This window comes from Callionymus lyra, chromosome 2 (genome assembly GCF_982586985.1).
Source record: "Callionymus lyra chromosome 2, fCalLyr1.hap1.1, whole genome shotgun sequence".
Classification (NCBI taxonomy): Eukaryota; Metazoa; Chordata; class Actinopteri; order Syngnathiformes; family Callionymidae; genus Callionymus; species Callionymus lyra.
Window position 1 is genome coordinate 43,743,257 of NC_141819.1, and position 22,408 is coordinate 43,765,664.

A 22,408-nucleotide genomic window follows, 5' to 3' on the forward strand; every position below is an offset into this window, starting at 1 on the left:
ACACAGACTCAGATGTTGTTGATTTAAAAGTAAGCTTAAAAGCCTACATGTATGTCACTAGTCACAATAACAATCTGCACAAATGTTACTGTGGCTCAGTCAGGCACCTATAAAAGCCCCTACCAATTTTCCTATTACGAATATCCATCAGTCCATCTAGAAATTAATCTTGCTAGCTACTAAAATATTTAACTATATATCCATCCAGCGTCCTAATAAGACAGTAATACTTTGTTTCAATTGACATGTAGCGTCTCATGAAAAGCGTGTTAACTAGATGTTCTAGAGGTCAAGTGACTAAGTGTAATGTTTGATGCCATCCTTTTGTGGGATTATAGCAATGAGCGACAGCGGGGGTGCACCAACAGACGTGAAAGAAGAATGTCCTCCAAAATAGAAGACACCCATTTACCAGAAAATAAAATATAATAAAAAGATCCCCAGACTTCAATGACATCGAAAACCCTTGATCTGAGGTCTGAAAACCAAAACCAATCAGGTAATGGAGCTGAGGTGATGATCTCAAGATGAAGAAGAGGTAGGATGATGGGATGGATCAAGCCAGATTTGGGAGCTCACTCCTTCCCCATGGGATTAAAATCTTTATCTCAGCAGATGCTCTTTTGTCTCTCTTCATCAGTGAGCAAGAGAACGCTGACACTACTTCAACCCTCGTCATCATCCATCTCATTGTCGGATCTGACATGAGGATCAGAGATCTGTTCCAGAAAGCAACAAGCATACACACTTTTTTTTTTACAGGTGGTTAGTAATTATTAGCAAGGAAATAAAAGATTACATTTCTGGAAAGAAAACCAAACATATAATGGTTCAATGCCACTGCAAAAAAGCAAGGTTAAAAAGGTTCCTTGTTTTTCTCCAGGGTGCCATGTAATGCCAAGGTTAGGAAAAGACAAGTATGCCTGAACAGTTCAAATATTGAAACAAGAAATGCCAATAGTTAGAGGTGGGAAAAAAATGGCTGGCAAAAATATTTATGACCTTTAACATTAACAATTCGACAAAAAGACCCACAGAACAGAAGGTTTAACTTTAGTAAAAAACTTAACTAAACTAAATGCTTTCTTAAATGTATTCATTTATGAACAATCAAAAAGGGAAAAAAAATAGCATAACTAAAAGTAATACAGCTGGATGATCAAAAGAACACTCACAGAGAACATAGAAAAAGAGAGTCAGATGAAAGAAGCATACATACAAGAAACAATAACAAATTAAACCAAACACAAAACGGATTATGACATGGACTTCAAACAATTGTAAAAATGAGTCCTTCAATCATAAAAATATGTGTTGAATGAAAGGGTGGGCATGACAAATAGACAAAAAGACTACAGATCACCTACATTTAAACAGAATTGTTTAACTACTGGAAAAATACAGCTATTCCAAGAATGGTTTTGACCATGAAACACAAAAAAATAAATGACAACATGGTTAAAAAAAAAAGGAAATTAAACGAAAAATTAAACTGTTTGAAAATGAGTGTCCAGACTGCTGACCTCTCAGTGAATGTATGGGCAACTTGATCAAATCGAGGAAACGGAGGCTCCCCGTCAGTTTTGGTAGTTATTTGGTAATCAATCAGAATCAGAATCAGAATCCCTTTATTGTCCCGCGAGGGGAAATTCTTTTTAACAAACAGCAAGAGCAATATACCAGAAGAAAAATAAAACACACAGAAATAAAATATTAAAAAGAAAAGAAAAAATCTAAATAGAATAGAAAATATATCTGCACTATATTATATACACAATCATATTTACAAAAATAACAAGAAAGGTGCAGTTAGACGATTATCTGGCTGTGTTCTTATTGTGGAGTCTGATGGCAGCAGGGAGGAAGGACCTGCGGTACCTCTCCCTCACACACCGAGGATGGAGCATCCTATCACTGATGGAGCTCCTCAATGCCCTCAGTGTGTGCTGGAGAGGGTGAGACAAGTTCCTCCTCATGGAGCCCAGCTTGCTCCGTATCCTCCCCCCAGTCACTTCCTCCACAGGATCCAGGGGGCGCCCTAGGACGTAACCGGCCTTCTTAATAAGGCTGTCCAGTTTAGCCCTATCCTTTGCTGTCATGCTGCTCCCCCAGCAGACCACGCCGTTGAAGATGGCAGAGGCCACTACTGAGTCATAGAATGACTTCAGGAGTGGCCCCTGGACACCAAACGACCTCAACCTCCGGAGCAGGTAGAGTCTACTCCGCCCTTTTTTATAAAGAGCAGCAGTGTTATCCACCCAGTCCAGGCGGTTGTTGAGGTGAACACCCAGGAACTTGTAAGACGTGACAAGACTGGGTATTTCAAAGTTAAATAAGTATAAAAAGTATAATAAGAAAATAGTTATAGCCAAATTTTTAATAAATAACGTATATACACACACATACAACCTTTAATAAAGCTATAAATATTCTCCACAAAGACTGCAACAGTAACTGTTCACTTTCTTCTCTATTTATTAATTAAACCACAGAATAATCTAAAATTATATAAATGTCTGCAGACTGGTGAAGCTCTCAGAACAATTCTGCTGATTGTTTCTGACAATTCACAATAGTGGCACACTCACACACATGCACACACACACACACACACACACACACACACACACACACACACACACACACACACACACACACACACACACACACACACACACACAGTGTCTGACTGTCTTTGTTTTGTGTTTGCATTTCCTCTGCTGTTGCGTTGAACAAAATAATACATGTGTGTGTATGTGTGCATCTGTGTGTCCATGCACCAACCCACTTACACAACCATGCATAAATTCCGCCCACATTTGACGACACAGAGCAGCGCGCCTGTTTGAGTTTGGTGAACATAGAAGTCAATCAACTCCAGTGACCTGATCAATGACTGCAGCCCAGACCAAGTCCATGACCTGCATTCTATCCAGTGTGTGTGTGTATATGTGTGTGTGTGCTTGTACATGTGTGTGTGCGCGTGTGAATTTCTGTGAATGTGTGTGTTTGTGTGCGTGTGTGTGTGTTTGTCTCAGTATGCTGATGATGCTTTAGTTTCTGAAAACTGATTGTATATTGTCTGCTTTTTATTCTTTATTTTCAAATTCAGACAAGCCACTCTCCAGCAAACTTTCAACAACCCTAAAAACAAATACGCAATTGTAATAAATCAGCATATATTTTTTTGAAGCAAATTACAATCAATATCAATAGAATCAATGTACAAATCAATATGAACCTCCTTTCTGTGTCTGGACTGAAGTTGAGCTTTGCTGTCATTTATTACATTAAATTTAGTTAGTCAGACTCATTCAGAAATCCAATGTATCTTCTTGTCTTATCTGAGAGAGTATGTGTGACTGTGGTTACGACTGATTCTCAATTAATACTTAAATGGAACTGTGACCAAAGTATTAAGCAGATTTCTTCAGCGGTTCCAAGTGGGCATGACTCGCCGAAACGCTTCACCATGTTTAACATCCTTGTGCTGTTGTGCTAATCTATCTGTCCTGTAACAACATGTTCAGAGTGTCTATGATAGATGTCCACTGACATCCACAGAATTAAAGTCACACCTCAGAAGATAAGGATCAACTAAATAAACAGTTGTCACAATTCCAAAGTATCTGATCCGCAAAGTGCTAATGTTATTCTGACCTACTATAACTCATCCTTTTACTTTTTTACATTCTAAACTGGAGCAGGTCTATCCTGGGTAGAATTTTATTCATTTAAAGACTCATTTTGATACAAATACTCTTTCACATGTTTGCAGAACACAGTCTATTTCAAGTCATTGGTAAATGTTTATTAATTGTTGAATTAAAACTGAATTTTTAAGAGAAAACTTGAAAAAATAACAAAGAAAAAACACCTCAAGGAGCAAAATACCCTTTATAGGATGAGATTCAGCCATTAACCTGAATCACTTACACAAGTAATTTGTAAAGACTAGAGTCTGTTAGAGGTTTTCCATCCCGTTGATGTAATACAGAGCCACTACTGAGACGAGAGATGGGTTTGTAGTTGGTGATTTGATTGTGGGCCATTGCTTTTAAGGGGCGAACTACAAACACATAACAATGACCATCATTTGCAGCTGTGTTTTCTGGATCTACGATCCTAACGTAACATTATGAACAAGAGATGGAGCACAAACCGCTTTAATCTACTCAACGTTCCATGACAATCCACCTGAGATTACACCTTGGAGCGTGTGACTTGGTTTTAGCCTGTTTGTGTCAAGAGTCAACATTTTTTTAAAAACAGCAAATAGGATTATACAGTATCGGAGCCGGACAGGGTCAAAACGAGAGTACTACATTCTAATCACTGCTGTCAGGACTGAGTGGATTACATGTCGGTCTGGTCTAAATCCTGGAGCTTTCGTCCACTGCATAAAGTACAGGTGTTTAACATGACAAAAGCTGCTCACAAACCTGCCTTTGTGGCTCCTGGAGGTCAAGGAAGAGTCATGCCTCGAGAGAAACCCCTTGAAATGTATCACATTAACATCTCTTGCGATCTTCTGTTTTCTGTGTGTAGAGGCTTCAAATTGAATGGTTTTGAATAAGACACTATATAAGTCACTATAATTAGAGTATAAAACATGTATGTTCTATGAATGCTTGAACCAACAAGTCTTTTCTGACTTGTGTATATGTTTAAATATTGTTAAACACTTAATCACCCCATGTGTAATGTCAATAACTGTACACATTTTTGCTACACTGAAATCTAACTGATGGTCTGCCGTGACTACTCCTCGAGATGGAGGGCCAGAGAGCATCTAAGTTCATGATATCAAAACAGCACACCACAGCCAGTACACTGGTTGGAAAAAATAAATAAAATTTAAATTTAAATGAAAAAAGGTGACATAGTCATGATGAATAATGGCAAGTGTCCATGTTCCCAGGTGTACACTTATTATTCATACAGTAATTTGTCCTTCTGTATCTATAATCCAGAACATTCGATTTGCCATATTTGAATTTGAACGCTTGTTTGTAGTTTGCTGGAAACAAATCTCACAGAATGCATACTTTCACCCTTATTTCAAACATCAGGCATTTCCTCATCCAAGCTCATCCATACTTTTGTTACCTCCAGGCGGGACTTGCATGGTCTTCAGTCAGGATGCTCTTCTCTTTTGCTGCCCTCTCTATATTGGCTTCCAGTATAATTTAGAATTATTAAATTATTATTAATTATTAATTAAGTATCTTATCCTACAAAGCTTCACATGGTCTAGCACCAACATACGTCCCAGATGTAATCTAAACATATCAGCCTTCTAGGATGTTATGATCCTTAAACTCAGATCCATTAGTTATACCATACATGTATTGTTTGGAGGTTTGGAGCCATCTCTGCTGTGGAACCAACCTATGCAGGCTTCAAATTTAAACATTTTTAAGGTCAAGGCTCAAGTGTTGCCTTAAAGAACAGTATAAACTTTAGGGCACCAAGGCAAGTTGGAAGGGCACCAAGGGAAACATTTCTTTCAAAGTAGGGACACCAAAGCAAATGTGCATGGCGTTTCATATATTCGTTTTACAAAATCTCTCTCTTTCTATATATATCTATATCTATATATATAGATATATTTATATATATAGATATATATAGATATAGATATGTCAAAAACTCTGCCCTTTTGTTATGCTGCTATAGGCTTCAATTATTGGAGGAGTTTTTAGACACCAAGCTCCCTTTCTATCCTTCTTTCCTGTATTATGTATATACATACAGTATATGTATATATACTGTATCTATCTATCTATCTATCTATCTATCTATCTATCTATCTATCTATCTATCTATCTATCTATCTATCTATCTATCTATCTATCTATCTATCTATCTATCTATCTATCTATCTATCTATCTATCTATCTATCTATCTATCTATCTATCTATCTATCTATCTATCTATCTATCTATCTATCTATCTATCTATCTATCTATCTATCTATCTATCTATCTATCTATCTATCTATCTATCTATCCATCTATCTATATTTATATCTATCTATATCTATATCTATATATCTATATATATATATCTATATATATATATATATATGTATCCTTAACATTAACAATTAATGTACATTAATAATAAATATAAAAGTTATGTAAATAACTCCATGCCGGGTTTGATATTTCCTGTTATAGTAATGACAGAATCAGATTCTGTCAAATGCTTGTTTTTATCTTTACTTAAATGCAATTTTTTGTAAACATGGCAGCTTTCAGGCGTGTGCGTGTTTTCATCCCACGGGGCTGAGAACCGGTTGGACCGCGTTGTGAAGCTCCGAAAATGAAGAACTAGTTTCTCTCCCGAAGGTTCCGGGTTCTAAGTCCGCCTGAGCCAGCTCACCGTGACGCACTGACGCTCGCCGGATTTCCAAACTTCTCTCAGACGCTTCTTCCATCGGAGCGCAGCTGGACGCCATACGAGCTGTGACCCGATTCGGAGTCCGGGAGGCGGCGGTCACTGCCTGGACACACTTGTACAAGGATTCCACTCTCGCCGGACAGCAGCGCACACGAACCCGCCCAGATCACGGAGGAGCGTGGATGCCAGCATGCCTGTGCGACAGAAAGGTAAAGTTGTTGTTTTTCAGTCGCCCTTTACGAGTGTCACTAAACAAAAGCTGAAACCAAAATTATTTGTCACTCTAACATTGTGTCTGACGTTGTGGTGAAAGTTCTGGACGCGGTTGTTCCATTTGAACTCACCACGCGAATAGAATCATTTTTCAAATATATTTTGTTTTTTTCTGAATACAACTGCAAATAAAGCGTATAAAAATCAACAATAATGTTGTTTACAGACGTGCGCGTTGTAAGTGTGATATCATTTCTGCTCTCCAGTTTGACACTTGTGTCGATGAAGGTTCCTCCACTTCTTCAGCCAGGCTGAGGATGTTGGGTTTTGTGTTTTGACAAGAGACATATTAGTCAAGTCAAGTTCTTTTATTGTCAAATATGCATGTATTGAGACATACAGCATAAATACAATTTAATTTATGCTGTATGTCTCAATACATGATGAAAATTAAAGACATTAAACACCTCAAACAAGACTTAACAGTTAAATACTTAAACAGACATTAATTAAGACATTCAAGAAAATAAATAAAAATAAATACCCAACAAAATTAAATAAATAATCAAATAACTTAAATAATCAACTAATAGACAGAATATAAACCAAAAAAATAAAACAATTATATATATATATATATATATATATATATATATATATATATATATATATATATATATATATATATATATATATATTATTGATCGATATAAATCTCTGGAATCTCTGTTACAACAATTTCATTAATTCACACAACATCTAGCTCAAGGCCATAGAAGTACCAATTTGAGGTCAGGAGACTTCATTATTATTGTTTCTGTTGACTTCTTCTTTCTTTTTCAATATTGAAAACCAGTTAATATACCATAAATTATCTCATATACTGTTATAATTACATTCCACTTATAGCATCTCTTAAATTGATCTTGGATCAATGTTGTAGTAAAGTAAAGTAAGTAAAATAAGGTTATTTGTAAAGCACTTTTCTAGACCAAGGTCACAAAGCGGTTTTACAAACAAAAACAATATACAGTTAAAATAAATGCTTTAAAAGCCAAGACACATAAGATAAAAACAGGAGCCCTAGAAAATCAAGGTACAAATAAAGCCTGCACAAATAAAAATGTCTTAAGATGTTCCTTGAAGGAGTCAGTAGATCCATCAAACACAGAGGGAGATGAAGATTGTTCCAAAGCTTAGGAGAAACAGCCTGGAAGGATTTCTCTGCTCTGGTCCTGAACTGTGTGCGAAGAACCATCAGTAGATTCTGATCCACAGACCTCAGAGCCCGAGCTGGGGTGTAAGGCTGGATCAGATCAGTGATGTAAGGAGGAGCCTGACCATGGATAGCTCTGAAAGTAAGAACCAGAATTTCAAGATTGATCCTGAAAGAAAGTGGCAGCCATTGAAGAGTTTTAAGAATCGGAGAAATGTGAGTTCTTCTACCAGAGCAGGTCACAATTCTTGCTACAGAGTTTTGTATTAACTGCAGGCGAGACAGTTCCTTCTAGTTTAGACACGAACATAAACTTTTACAATAGACCAGACGAGAAGACACAAACTCATGGATGATATCCATTATATATTATTATATTATAAGCTCCAGATCATGTTGTGACAACATTTACCTAAGATTAGTGATTTTTCTTAGACACCACCTTCCCTAAGATCTTGGCAAAGTATGCTTAGAAATAGGGCTGAAATTATTGAGGTCAGTCGGGTCTAAGCCTGGCTTTTTGAGCAAAGGCTCCACAATGGCATGCTTAAATGTATTGGGAAAAAAACGTGTGGAAAGGGAGAGGTTTACAAGTTTGGTAACCAATTCGGCCAATTAAATCAAACACTTTAGTAAAGAGCCTAAACAGGAGGACGTCGGACGAGCAAGAGGAGGGTTTCTTCTTGTTGACCAGTGCCGAAATATCAGCCAGAGTTACAGCCTTAAAGAAGGCCCACAAACTGGAGACAGGCTCAGTGACAGCAGGGGTTCAACACAAAAGGGGAGAGATTTTCTATTTGATCAATTTAATGTTTCAGTGAAAAATCTCACCAAAGCTGATTGGAGCAGCAGGACACATGAGAGAAATGATCGTGTCAAACAACACTTTGGGGTTTTTCTAATTTACTGTTACCAGTTTCTTTATGTAATCAGATCTGGCAGTTTCCATCATCTTATTGTAAGTAAGTAGGTAAGTAGTTTGTATTTATATAGCGCTTTTCTAGACCATTAGATCCCTGAGGTGAAGTCTGTGCAATTTTAGTGGACTTCCAGAGACGCTCAGTCATTGACAAAGTCTCTTCAGACTCAGGAGATCTTCAATTGTCAAGTTCGATTTAACAGGTGTCACCTGATCCAGTATTTCAACACAATGATTAGTGAAACAGTGAATCATTGAATTGTCCAATTTAAGGCAATCATTGAAGAAAAGAGGGTCCAACATAGCAGAAAAACTGTCTGCAGTATCACCTTAGATGACAAGCCTCTGAGACCTAACTTTCAAGGGTTTGGACTCAGTTGTAGTTGTTCTCATCAGTATGTGTCTATAGTACAACACTCTCTTTTATTTTCAATATATTTACAATAGCAAGGGTTCTTAAGCTCAGCCCACCTAAAACTCTTGGTTTTTCTAGAGATGAAATCTTTTTTACCATAATCACACCCACTTTTCTGTAATTGTTCAGAAATCAAGGTTTGTCACCGCGCCTCATCAATCTCTGTATTCTCCACCTCTCAATTGTTGTATAAACAAAGCGGGACGTGAGTACAGCTGGCTGGAGAACGCGTGAAGACCAGATTAATGTCATAAATGTTCTTGTTACCTTTCATTTGCCAGGATTTCAGACGGGCGAGAGCTTTATATAGAAATTACCTCAAAACATCATCATGATGAGAGACTTACTACATCTTGGAGAGGAAGAGGCAAGAGAGTTGGGTTTTCACAATAGCTACCCTTTAACAGTTTGTTTACATTAAATTAAATCATGATTTACTGACTATAAGTTGTAAATCAGTGTTTGAATTCTCCATAAAATCTGTTGCTTGAACATTGTACAAAATCCAAGTCATCCTTGCCATTTTTTTGTACCCTTTCGTGGATGGGTTCAAACTTCCGTCACTCCTGAAAACTCTAGCTCTTCAATGAGGTGTTCCACGGTCAACTGGGGAGTGATCTGTACCAGTTGCCAACACCCCAGTGTTGTCTCCTTCTGATTCTGTCTGTGATAACAGAATTGGTCATTATATTTTATGTGATAATAATAACTGATTTATATTGTTGACATGATTTTCTGAAGTTGTAAGAGCTGTATTGATGTAAGTAGTCGTTATACAATAGTAATCGTGATAAGATAATAGTAGACTTCCAGCCAAAGTTGTGCTTCAAGTGGTTGTTGAAGTACTTGTATCATATAATGTAGCAGCAGTGGTAAAGTTACTTGTAGCCTAAGTTGTAGAAATATAATAAAATATATTTATTATTAAAATGCAAAAACTGTGCTGTACCATTAAATTAAATTTAGCATCTCTACTCCAAAGAGGACAAAGTCAAGTAGTGGTGTTACTAGCGTGTCATTGTTTTTATCTTCTGTGTGTTGTTCAGATGCTCAGCGAGCTCTAGAGCTACTTCAGCAGTACCGGGCCAAGCTGGACCAGAGGCAGCAGGGTCAGAACAGTCTTAAGCATGGTGGTGTGGAGGAGGACCAGCAGCTGCAGCAGAGTCTGGACCGAGTCATCAATGTTTTCCAGAGCCAGCTCTTCAGCGCTCTCCTCGGTAAGACACCCAGTGTACAACCTTTCATATTTGTAAGGTTTTAATCTGTTGCTCGCCAAACAACAGAAACAGGTTTGTGTTCTCACATGCTCAACACAAACAGTCATTTATTTTTGTGCCATAAGTTTTGAACTTTGACCTTTAACTAAGCTGTTGCACGTCTCATAAAGTTGGTACAAATTTGTTTTATTTGCTCTGCTACATGGATTATTGTCTTTAAGAAGAGATTGTGAAGAGACTGTCTGCAGAGGCGCGATCGTACTTGTATGAACTCTCTCAGTGTTTATTACTGTCACACTAATCATTTATTCCTTTTATCGTGCTGTCACACATCCTTCCACCTCTGTCTCGATTCCCACGCTACCTCCTCATCTGTTTTGTAAACGCTCATATTAACTGGGCGTGCTGATTCCCTGCTTGTCATTGTGATGTAATGAGATGATAAATAAAAGAAAGTGGAAAGTGGGAGGAATAAAACTGTATTAAACGAGTGACTCATCAGTTGGATTACATAATTTCCATGATGCTAAGAGTCTAAATAAGATAATATTTCTATTTTTTCGTCAATTTTATGCTTAATGTGGTCTATTGTTATTAGTGTTTTTTCCGTTTAGATTTTTTCTATTCACCAAAAACGTATAGGTAGTTTCTTGTCGTTGCGCCACGAGCCCTCAGGGGGGCGCCTGGACCGATGTTGTAGAAATGTTTCTGACAGATCAACCAAAATTCTGTTTTCATTCAATTATATTTATTGCACTCTTGCTATACTGTATTGTAGAAAAATAATATAATCTGTTTTTCACTTTCTTACTTCATGTGTCTGTATCTGTGTTTATATTGAGAATCTGGAAATATCATTTTAGATGATATTACATTAATCTGACATTATTATTGCTTTTGTTTTTTAATCGAAAAAAAGACGTTCAATCTTTTACTAATGTTTTATTATATATATCGGTAATAATTCATGGTTTTTCCAACTAATCAATGTATCATTATTAAAAGAGATTTTTAGCTGATGGTTAAAAATATAAGTCTTTTCTCTTTGAGAAAATTATGTCTACTGTGACTTTTTTGATTGTGATCTATTTTAAAAATAATTCGGTGTTATTTTTATTATCTTTTTTTAAATCACGTCTAATCGAGCATGATAATCTTACAGCCACCAGATGGCACTATAGAATTAGTTTTACTTAGACATCTCTCATGTTTCTATAATTTGTCGAGTTTTGTCTGTTGCTTTTGATATTTTTATTCTGGCTGTCCCATCTACGCCGTGTAAAGTGGACACAATGAGCTGTTCATCAGTCCATAAAAGAACAATTTAGTGTCAAATAGGAACTAAGAAACTTTAACTCTAAGAGTTGTTACCGAGTCCAGGCAGTCTTCTTGTCATTACATTTGTAGTTACTGCAATATCCCTCATAGATCTCTGGTATCTTTTTAGACATCCAGGAGTTCTACGAGCTGACCCTTCTTGCTGACAGCAAGTCCTTCTCTGACCCGTCCAGCATTCCAGACAGCCCTCCTGCCCCCTCTGATCCCACTCTAGAAAGACCTAAAAGCACCATTGAGCATCTGCAGACTCCTGAACCTTCTCCCTCAAAACCTCTAACTCCTAAACCCAGATCCTTGAAGTACCCCGCTCCTCCAGTACCACCTGGAGAGTCCCCAGTAAAACCTCTCTCAAGACAGTCCAGCACATCACAGTCAGGCAAAGTAAAGTACCGGGCCCCTCTCCCACCACTCCAGACTGGATCTCTTCAACCCTCCTCACCATCTGCAGGTGAATCAACACCCACTCAAGTATCCTCCAATGGAACCCAACATTCCGTGGCCTCCTCTCCATCGAGTGACCACAGCATGACCACAATCTCGGCTCTGGTGTCTGGCACTATCCAGGGTCTGGTGTCACCGTCAGCACGGCACAAGCTCAGCCCCACGGACAGCAGAACCTCCAGCTCCAGTCCAGGTCACCACAGAGTCACAGATACTGCGGCTCTCTCCACAGGCAGGGAAGCAGGAACTGTCACTCCCAGTTTAAGTCCAATGAGCCCCAGCCAGGGAAAGTTCCTCTTCCCGTCCCCGACTAACGCCCCAGGAACTCCTTACAAAAGATCCCGTCTGAGGTAAGTCTAGTTCATGGTCTGTATCTTTGGACATCATATCTAGATACTTGTTTGGCCACTACTCTAACACCGAGAGCTTTTGTTCTCTGAGTCAGTTTGAATCAGACTCTAAATACAATCTACATCTAAAGTTATTTAAATAACCTGTGAGTCATATATAAAAAGATAATCAATAATCAAAGGCAATAGTTAAGAAATACAACTATTTTAATTCAAATTAATTTCATGAAATCATAAAAGCGACTGACCAGGTGTAGCAGAAGCAATCCTTGACACTTTTTTCTGTACCCTTTACTTCACCAACTCTTCTTTTATCTGTTGTTAGTCCGTCCAGCCCTGGACCCCAACAAGTTTCACCTAAGAGACTGGGCAGATCTGCTGTGCCACTGACCCCTGTAAAGGTAAGATCCTGCTACTGTCCAGATGTGCTAAATTCATCCACACAGTTGTTTGTGGCTTAGCAATGGTTTATTGTGCAGAATCATGATGCGGTTAGGTTGAGCTTTGTTGCTGGAGAGACATTTGTAAGATCTCAAGAGAGATTTTAGCGGTCTAATATGACGAGAAGAATCACTTCATCTTTAGAAGAGCATCACAGGACCGGATTTCTGTGTCTGGTTTATAAGAATTTGTGGCTATATGGCTTGTCTGCTTCCATAGAAACTCTGTATTTATATTTCCGTATACAGCCATTTTAAAATTGAAACCATTGTCTTTTAGAGAAATATTATTTTTTATTCTTAAGTTGACTTCAAATATAAGTAAAACAAATCGAAGCTTCAAAGGTTAATAGATTACATATCTTAACCATGTAGAAAAAGCAGTGAATACAAATACAAAGTTTTAATAATGAAATTAAGTAAAATAATTAAAATGATACAAAAAAAGTAAAACTTTGAAGAAAACTGGAGCAAAACAACGTTTTCAATCTCTCACTGCCACACATTTATCATGGATTAAATGAAACTTCTACTCTAAGGGGAAGTAAGTAAATAAAAAAAATGAATGAACATTTTAATAAAAATATATTTTTGAGTGAAACTTTCATTTTCAAGTTTTGCTTGATAAGGGGTTAAGTCCTGAGCATGGACCCCCCTTGAAAAATAATAATTCCGAGAGATAAAAAAGGTTTGTATCTTCAGTGAAAGTTGAAAATATAAAATCCTCTGCTTTGGTGCTGTTTATCCCTACATTTCCTACACAGCAGCTGACCTGATAACGCATCGGTGTGTAGTTGATGTTGCTCTGTTTGTGTGTTTTCACATCTGTGAGTGTGTTAGTTCATCCGTATATATGCTATCTTGCACCTGGCTCTGTTCACTTTCTCCTGTTTTGGCTACTGCTCTGCACGTGTGCCGAGACTAACTCTGGTCCAGAGGCTCTCTGAGGTCAACGTTCAGTAACCAGCTGCCTGACATCCAGGCCAGCAGCTGGAGGTGGAGGTGTCCTGTTTCTGGCTGCTGTGATGGAGAGACAGGTGGAGGGGATGCCAGGAAAAAGGGAGGAGACAGATTGAAGAAAGAAGAGGCAGATGGAGAGGAGACCAGGGCAGACTGACGGTTGTGTTAGGGAAGTCAACAAGCGTCTGGAAGGGCAGGACTGGGGAAGTTGTTCCTGCAGGATGTCTTAGTGGAGGATCGGAGATCTGATTGGTCGGGATGGAGTGCATCTGTATCGTCACTTCCAAGGTAGGACCCTCTGAGGTCGGCTGCTGTCTGTCTCTGTTTGGCAAATGCTGTAAAACAAATAAACTGGGATTAGACAGTTCATTAGTAGAAGTAGAATGTTCTGTATCCTAATGGTCACCTTATCTCTCAAAAGTTCTTCATTACAAAATAAAAGTGATACACAAAGTGAATTCTCTGGTGTTGCTCTGACAATATGCAGTACAGAAGGCAGACAATGGGTTGATGTGACACTAGGGCTGAACGATTTGTTGTAGATTGAGATCGCTATGTCAGACAATCTGATCATGTGGTTGGCGAAGCAGCTGATGACGTCAGACTAAGCCTTCTGGTTTTTGTTAAAATGTTCACCTGTCAGGTGTGCACACGTCAAGGAAGAAACAGGGGCGTGTGATTACTGACAATGGTTTGTTGATGTACTTTAGCTTCGTATTTGATGAATAAACACTCGTCAACAATCTTGGTTGACACACACACACAGACACATATATATACAGTATGACGTACATATCACTTACTGTACATATTGTAATCAATAGTATGATCACAGTTTGTATTGTATTGTCATTGCTTAATGATTCTTTTTGCTTTGTTGTTTTTTGCCATTTGTTTGTGTTGTTGATTATGATGATTTTTGTTATCTTTCCAGAGGCTCAGAAAAAAATATGTATTCCATGTCGTCAACTGGGATGAAACTGGAATCAAACTTCAAACTTGTTCTGTTAAAATCTTCCTACATCTCACCTCTTCTTCCCCAAAAGGATCCAACAGATTTTTTCCTGTTTAATATGTTTGTCCAGCTCAGACTCAGCTTTTTTGTGGACAGGAGTTTTGTCAGATGAGTGAGGGTTGGATCAGAACAGGACTTAACCACATGTGTCTGTTGTCTGCTGGCATAGACTGCAAGGATTCCACCTCACATTCATCTAGATAATCTCCTTGTTCTGGTTAGACTACAGGATTTGAATCAGAGGGTGTCCCCTAAATCACTGGTTGTGACATGACTGGTCATTAGAATCTTCTTTGCTGATAACCGTTGGACTACATAGCTTTAATAAACACATAACTGATCTACACAATTGCAAGCTCATCCATGTTTTTTCACTTCCTTTATTTAGTAGCATATATATATATATACAAGTAACGCTTTTACTTGTTTCTCTGTTGGAACTGGTAAACCACAGTTATAATTTCTTATGATACAACCTACTTCCTTTTTTACAATCATACCTGACAACCAAGTATTATTAATCTAGTAATCCACAATAGTCTGCAGCATGTGGGGTTTATCCTGTATCCATATTCCAATCTTCTCTGCCCCTCAGATACATCCTGTATTAAAGGCTGTGTGCGATTGTTGTCCAGACTTAATGAATGTCGCTGGCCTCTTGCGCTCCAACAGAGCAAGGGTCGTCTCCCTAATCGGCTTACCTTAGGCTGCTCATAGTCTTCTCAGAGGTGGAGCTATTCTCAGACGTGCATAGAGAGCAAGAAAAGAAGAAAAGGGATGTACACAGCCTTTCCTCTGCTGCGTAGCTTTTTTAACTCTCTGGCGGTCCAGCTGGCGCGACGATGTCTCCGTGAGCACTCATTAATCATAGAGCAAGGTGTATGAAGGTGACACAGTGCAGGGCCATGCAGAAGCCTGGACACCTTCATGGACACCCGTGGGAACAAGAAGTTGTGTTTCAGAGTTGATGCTGGGACAGTCGTGCAGGTGGATGTTGACATGGAGCGTCCCAACTCAGCCTGCTCAAACCATGTAACGTATATATTTGCCCCCTTTGCTTTAGATTCCTGCAGTTGTCTTTTGTTTTAGGACTGCTTAAGTCTGCTTGTATCCTTCCTAACTCGTGTTGAGCATAACTTAGTGCAGTCACCTGAGAACAAAGATCCCACCGTCTTTAAAAAAATGTTTTAAATGACAGGTTTGTTTTGTCTTTACCAAAACCTCTATCAATCCTTTTTTTAAATATAAATTATACATATGTCAGATATTGATCCCGCACTCACATAGAAAAGTGCAATACTAACAATGACGTTCATAGAAAGAAAGAAGAGGAAAAAATGTGAACAAACAGACCCATAATGTTAGAAGGATTGATTTATCTGCATTTTCAGTTTAGCAGGCTGGCTTGTTACCACAGACCCTTCTGGGGGGAGGCTTAGTTTTGCTAAAAACAAAAGCTAATAAAAAATCTCCATCTGTCTGGGACTCAAGTGAAGATGCTCATGTTTGTCAGGATCATGATGCAGTCGCTTCCCAGGAGCTTTTTCCCCAAATCAGGTTAAGGATTCAACAAACATGTTTTGTGATTTGTTTTAAAAGCGTTATGTGAACACCTTCAGTTAGCCAGCTAGGTAGCACCTATCTCTTTCCTCACCCTTTGTGCAGCCACTACAGATAATCTTGTTAGAGCAGGTGACAAATCTCTGCAGAGCCATTCAATCACGAACAAACACATATTCAGGGGGGGATTCAGAAGACTGTCAATATCAGGGTGAAAAAAACAAAAATAAATTCTAATAAGGGGCTTTGAGTTTGAGTATGACTTTTGAGTCATAATAAAATGGGAAGTCTTGGAATGTAAGGATGAATAAGAATAGTAAAAGCAGTAGTTATGCTGGGGCATTTTCAAATCATAATGGCATAGTCTTTGATTTAAAATGTAATTTAAAAAAAACAAAACAAATTAAATATGAAATAAATAACAAGCAACATAGCAATATTAATATTCCAAAAGCAAATATGATCTCCACTAATGTGTCTATTAACCCAACTTTTTTACTTATGGAAATATTAGGAAATCAATATATTTTTTAAGATAACTCTTTGTGGTTAATCTGACACTACTAGGCAGCTAATGTCAGCATTCAACTTTACTGTCTTCCTCTCCGGGATGCAGTAAGTCCCTCATCATGACGATGTTTTGAAGATATTACTTAATCAGCCTTCCCCCTGTCTGAATCTCAGCGAACAAGAACTGAGCCCATTATGACGTGGTAATGGTTTATACAACAAGTCATTTGGAGGTGGAGTCTTCGGGGATGGATGACCCATGGTGAAAAACTTGATGCTTGACCAATCCAAGTAAAGTGGGTGTAGTTATAGTAAATGAGAGTTCATATTCAGAAAAACTAGTGTTTTTATTGGGCGGGGCTTAAGACAATTTTCTAATTTACATATTTCAATTAAAGTTTTTTGTGCAAATTCCTATGTTGTGTTTAGAAAACTGCAATAAAAGTTTCTGATTCTGATTCTGAAACAGACGGATACTAATGAGTGCAATAGAGGTCCAAGATCAATTTCAGAGGCTCTTAAATCGACATATTTGTTGCCTTTTAAGGTAAAAAGAACTATAAAATATATGAAATAATGAGATATGGTTCTATTTCCTGTGTCAATATCAATGTATGTAAAGCTTGATGATCTTTAAGTCATTCACACTGTGGTGCTGTATCTTTTTTTCTTATCTTTATGCTTCTGAACCCACTTTGCATAAACACTGTACTCTAATCACAAAAACGAGTCTCTGTGATTGTATCTGCAAATGTTACATCAGCAGTGTTCATTTTTTTTCTTGCTCAGCATTTCAGAGAAGCTGCAGGAGATATTTTTAGAGGAAAACTCATTCATGCGTAAACTACAACGCACAGCTGGCGAGAGTTGGTCATGTGACCAGGTCTGTAACGTAGATGTATAAAGTTGTGCCTGATTGGCTGAAGAGCAGAGGAGAGAATGCCTTGTTGCTGATTGGTCAGAACTGAAACACAAATCCACATACAGACACGCACACATACACACACACACAAACCCATGAAGACACACACACACATACACGCACACACAGTTATTTTTGTGCTGGCTGACCTACTAATGTTAACATGTAGTGGATGCCTGCCAGGCACATGAGGTTGCATCCTCTCTATCTCTTCTTCCTCTCTCTTTCCTCCCACTTTATTGGCGGATTTCATGCACACTCTACATAATTATTATTTCAATGTTGACTTTTGGCTAATATTTCACAAGCTGCTTGAGTTGGATTCCCTGTAGCGACCCCAGATGTATCGTCATATAAATGCACACACATCAGCAGGGTCTCCATCTGTTCACTGTGGGGCTCCCTCAGTCTCTTAACCTCGGGAAGCTCTTGAGAAGAATAGCGGAAGGATCAGGTGTGGAAATTACCACTGATAAAACATGATTTGATCTTATATGACATGATGCAAAAGCCAAATATAAACCAAGACTGGTGCGGTGGTGAGACGGCTGGGTTGCAGTGTGGGCTCTCAGCAGGATTTAAACTGGATTCACTGCACTATTGTCTATATTGAAGTGTGGGTACTCCCTCCAAATATTCAGTATTCTTACCTTTGTTTAAAGCATATAATGCAAGACTTCATCCAAAAAGTGCATTAGGCACTCATTTTTACACTATTTGTATACTTTTTGTATTTGTATTAAGAGCAGGAAAGTACATTTTGTACTTAATTTGAGAATCACATTTTTTCTCTTAGATTTCAGTTTTTTACTCTTCAATCTTCAATCCCAGCCTGCCAGAAAGCTCTCAGTGTTTACCCCCGAAAAAACTGATGAGGTGTGTGAGATTATTGGCAATATTTTGCATTGGTATTGAATTAGTGGACTTTATCAGTAAAATATTTCATGGACTTAGGGTTCGTCCCAATATTAGCCCTTACCCTTTCCCCTTAGCCCTTAGCCCACCATCCTAACTCTCTGTTGGATGAAGGAGATAGGGTAATATGGAGGGCCAGATTGCCCTTGAAACCAAGGGATACGATGGATTTCCCAGGACGCATTGCGAAACTATGATAAGTTGCGAAGCAATTGAACAAGGCATACGACTGTCATTTGTTTTTAATATTGAACAACATGGTAAAGATGTTAACTGTTAGCTTTGAGGCTAGGGTCTATTTATGTATCAAACATTGAACCATCATGGCATGAGCTCTCACAAGTCTAGTCATGGGGAAAATGTGTGATATGATAGTTTTGGTTCATTGATGTCTTTGAGGGAGTTGGGTCAAAGTTTAAAACTGTGTGGTTTGACAAGCTGACGGAAACAACAAACCCTGTTGAACACAATGTTTACACACCACATGCGATGTAACATTGTTGAACGCAACTGCTTTAAATGTAACGTCTATGAGATGCTGCTATAAGTAAGTAAGTTACATACTACAAACTATTGCAATGGTGACAGGGTTGCAGCTTCAATCTTTAATTTAGACTTTTTGACTAAATTAAGACTACATTAAGAACTCAGCAGTCTAAATTTCTTTATGTGGAAGACGTGAGACTGCAGGAAACCAATGACCACTTGTCAGTTCATAGTGCAACAACTACTAGCAAATTTCATTTTGTGTTAATGTCAAAAATGTGTGCAGAAAAATAAAGTAAAGAAATGGCATATCAGCATCCAGTATTAGCAAGCTTCTATTCCAATAAAAGTTTTCTTTCAGCTGGTTGTTGTGTTCAAAACCTGACAAGTTCAAATAAATATATATGTGACTTATTTCCCGCTGTGCAACCTCTGCACTCCCTGCATTATTCATCAAACTTGTCCGCCTGCATCATCCTCTGCACATTATTGGCCTGTTAAATCTGCATCTTTTATACGAGAGAAAACCTGTCACCAACTTGTTCCTGAAGATTGTCAAGTGTCTCTGATCTCCCACGTCATATACTTATTTTTCACACGCTGTTCGTGTCCTCTCTGTCATGCTGCGTTGTTTGTTTTGGAGTGGAGGTGAGGACACGGAGAGAGGAGACCGCAGAGACACACTTCCTGTGCATGTCGACGCCCGGGAGAAGGTCCAGATGGCTGCGACGTCACCGTCCACAGCCACAGGACGGAATTTGGCTTTGACTTTCTTGACTTTCACCTCCTTTAATGTGACTTTGTTCCTTTTTGAATAGATTTCCAAAAACCAATGGAAACAAAAACTTTCATTGAGAACTTTGTGTGACAGAGATAAACCACATAACCTTTGCTTGACAATTGTTTATAGAAACAGGTTTAAAAACCAAAGGTGTATCTTTGCGTCTCACCATGGGTGGCTGCTTTATGACTTTTAAATGTGAATCCAGGATTCATCTTGTCACAAAGCTAATGGTGGTAGGTTTAATCTTATGCTAATGCTAATGGTATATCTAGCTTGCTGTTAGCTCATCCAGGATGATACATTTACCCTTGTCAGCACTAGTTAGGTGTTAATCAGTAGCGTTGTTGATTCACTATTCATCCGGTAGCTCCTGCTGGAATGTTCTGGGTAAAGTTGAGAGCAAGCTGGGTTAAACAGGGTTAATCTGGCACCTTTCTAGTTATCTTTGATGAGGTTAATCTAGGTCGTGCCACTGCAAGATGAGTTTGTTTTCTGAAATTTATAGAGAGCAGTTTTATTCTGTACAATTATCATTCGCAACATTCCTTTCTGGCAACTGGCAACATTTACAACCAACTTTTTACTGAACTTTTCAATTGAATCAGCCTGAATGTGTTACAGTAAATCAAGTTCAACAGGAATGTGAATGAGTTTTACCCATTTTTGTTCCTGATTTTGCCTCTGTGAAAATCAATGTCGCTTCATTATCAATAACATGATCACTACTGATACATTCAGATATTGACTTGACCACAAGATGACCTATGGCCATGACCTTCATGCTTGTCAGATTGTCATTCTCCATCTGCTGAGCTGTTCGTTTTACCTGACTGAAAGCTGTGAATATTTGTAGCTTGATTTAACAAGGTCCTCGGTCTATGAGTGCTTCAGTTACTATCTTTTACATCAGATATCTTTTCAGCCCAATGGCATCTACTTTATGTACCTTGCTGCTTCTTCCTCTTCTGCACTGACCTTCTACATTCTACATTCATGCCAGGGATTGACGCACTAATCCATTCCCCAAAAAGAAAAAGTGACATTCAAATAACAAAGAAAGTTATTAGCGTAACATTTTGTGTATTTAATTTTTTAATTTTGATTCATATTTTACAATGCCAAATATTTCTGGTGTTTTTCTAGCTCCATGTTTATCTCCTCTTTCCTGATCAAAGAGACTTGACTAAACAGTCAACAAAAGCCTTGCCTAATTTGTCTCTAAATTTTATTTTTTTCAAATGAAAAACACTGACATAATCCATTTTGTATGTTGTATGTTCTCCCTGTGCCTTATGGATTTACTCCAGGTTCTCCAGTTTCCACCTGCAGAGAAAGCAAATCTATTGTCTCACCTCAAAATATATTGTTACTTTAATTATAACATCAGAATATATGTAGAATTGAACAATACATATGCCATCACTCTCATCATAATCACTCCCATATGTTTGACTTTTTCCATTTGAATTAGAGTCAATCTGGATTTTCTGGAAAATAGTCAGTTAAATGATAAAGCTTAGAGTCTTTTAGAGTCACAGAGAAGATGACCTTGAATTTGTTGGGCTTTAAATATTTTGAATGATCAGAATCCCACCTTCCCTGTGTTTGATGGGAGTAAATTGAAACCCTTTATATATCCTATTTGTCACTGTACTTTAAGAATTTGCTGGAGCGATACAATGATATGGCGGCCGGACTCGATCAGTTTGACAAGTGCTTTAGGTGATCAGATGTGCTATATGTGACATAACAACTCCCATCAATGATTGCTTGCCTTGCTTGCGTTGTGTTTGGTCAATTCAATCTCAACTCGTGCGTATAAAACTCTAGCTCTCTTCTGCACTGTCTTTTTGCGTGTGAGTCGTGTGTGTGTCTAGAGAGCTGCAGCTGCAGGTAGACGTGAGAGAAGACAAGACGGGGAAGACATGTGAAAGATGACACGTCTGAGTCCTTCGTTCACCTCCACGTTCTAGTTGTCCCATCATCTGCTATTGGGTCAAAGGAGGCAGCAAACTAGCTGAGAGAGAAAATAGAGAGAGAGGAGGATAGAGATAGAGGGGGGAGTGAGAGGGGAAAGCAAGAGAGAGAGGGTAGCGATGGAACAAGGGAGGCGTGCACTCGTACAGATTCAGAAAGAGAAGCAGGAGGACGGGACTGCTGCTGCAGCAGAGCTGGACACTGGCCGTCCATACACACACACACCACAAATGCTGACAACATCAACAACACACACGTGCTGACAGACACTCACACACACTTCCTCATAAAGTCACTGTCAAGATGCTCCAGCCTGACCATCTA

General features: G+C 38.4%; 1 protein-coding gene across 1 annotated transcript in view; it reads left to right on the forward strand.

Moving 5' to 3' along the window:
• Positions 1-6,377: 6,377 nt before the first annotated feature.
• Positions 6,378-22,408, forward strand: part of LOC148087210 (discs large homolog 1-like protein) — an 87,689-nt gene continuing 71,658 nt past the window's right edge. Inside the window, exons 1-4 of the mRNA XM_087785412.1 lie at positions 6,378-6,615; positions 10,216-10,386; positions 11,834-12,515; positions 12,841-12,916. Coding sequence (XP_087641538.1) covers positions 6,597-6,615; positions 10,216-10,386; positions 11,834-12,515; positions 12,841-12,916 — 948 coding nt within the window. The 5' untranslated portion in view covers positions 6,378-6,596. The remainder of the gene's footprint in view (positions 6,616-10,215; positions 10,387-11,833; positions 12,516-12,840; positions 12,917-22,408) is intronic.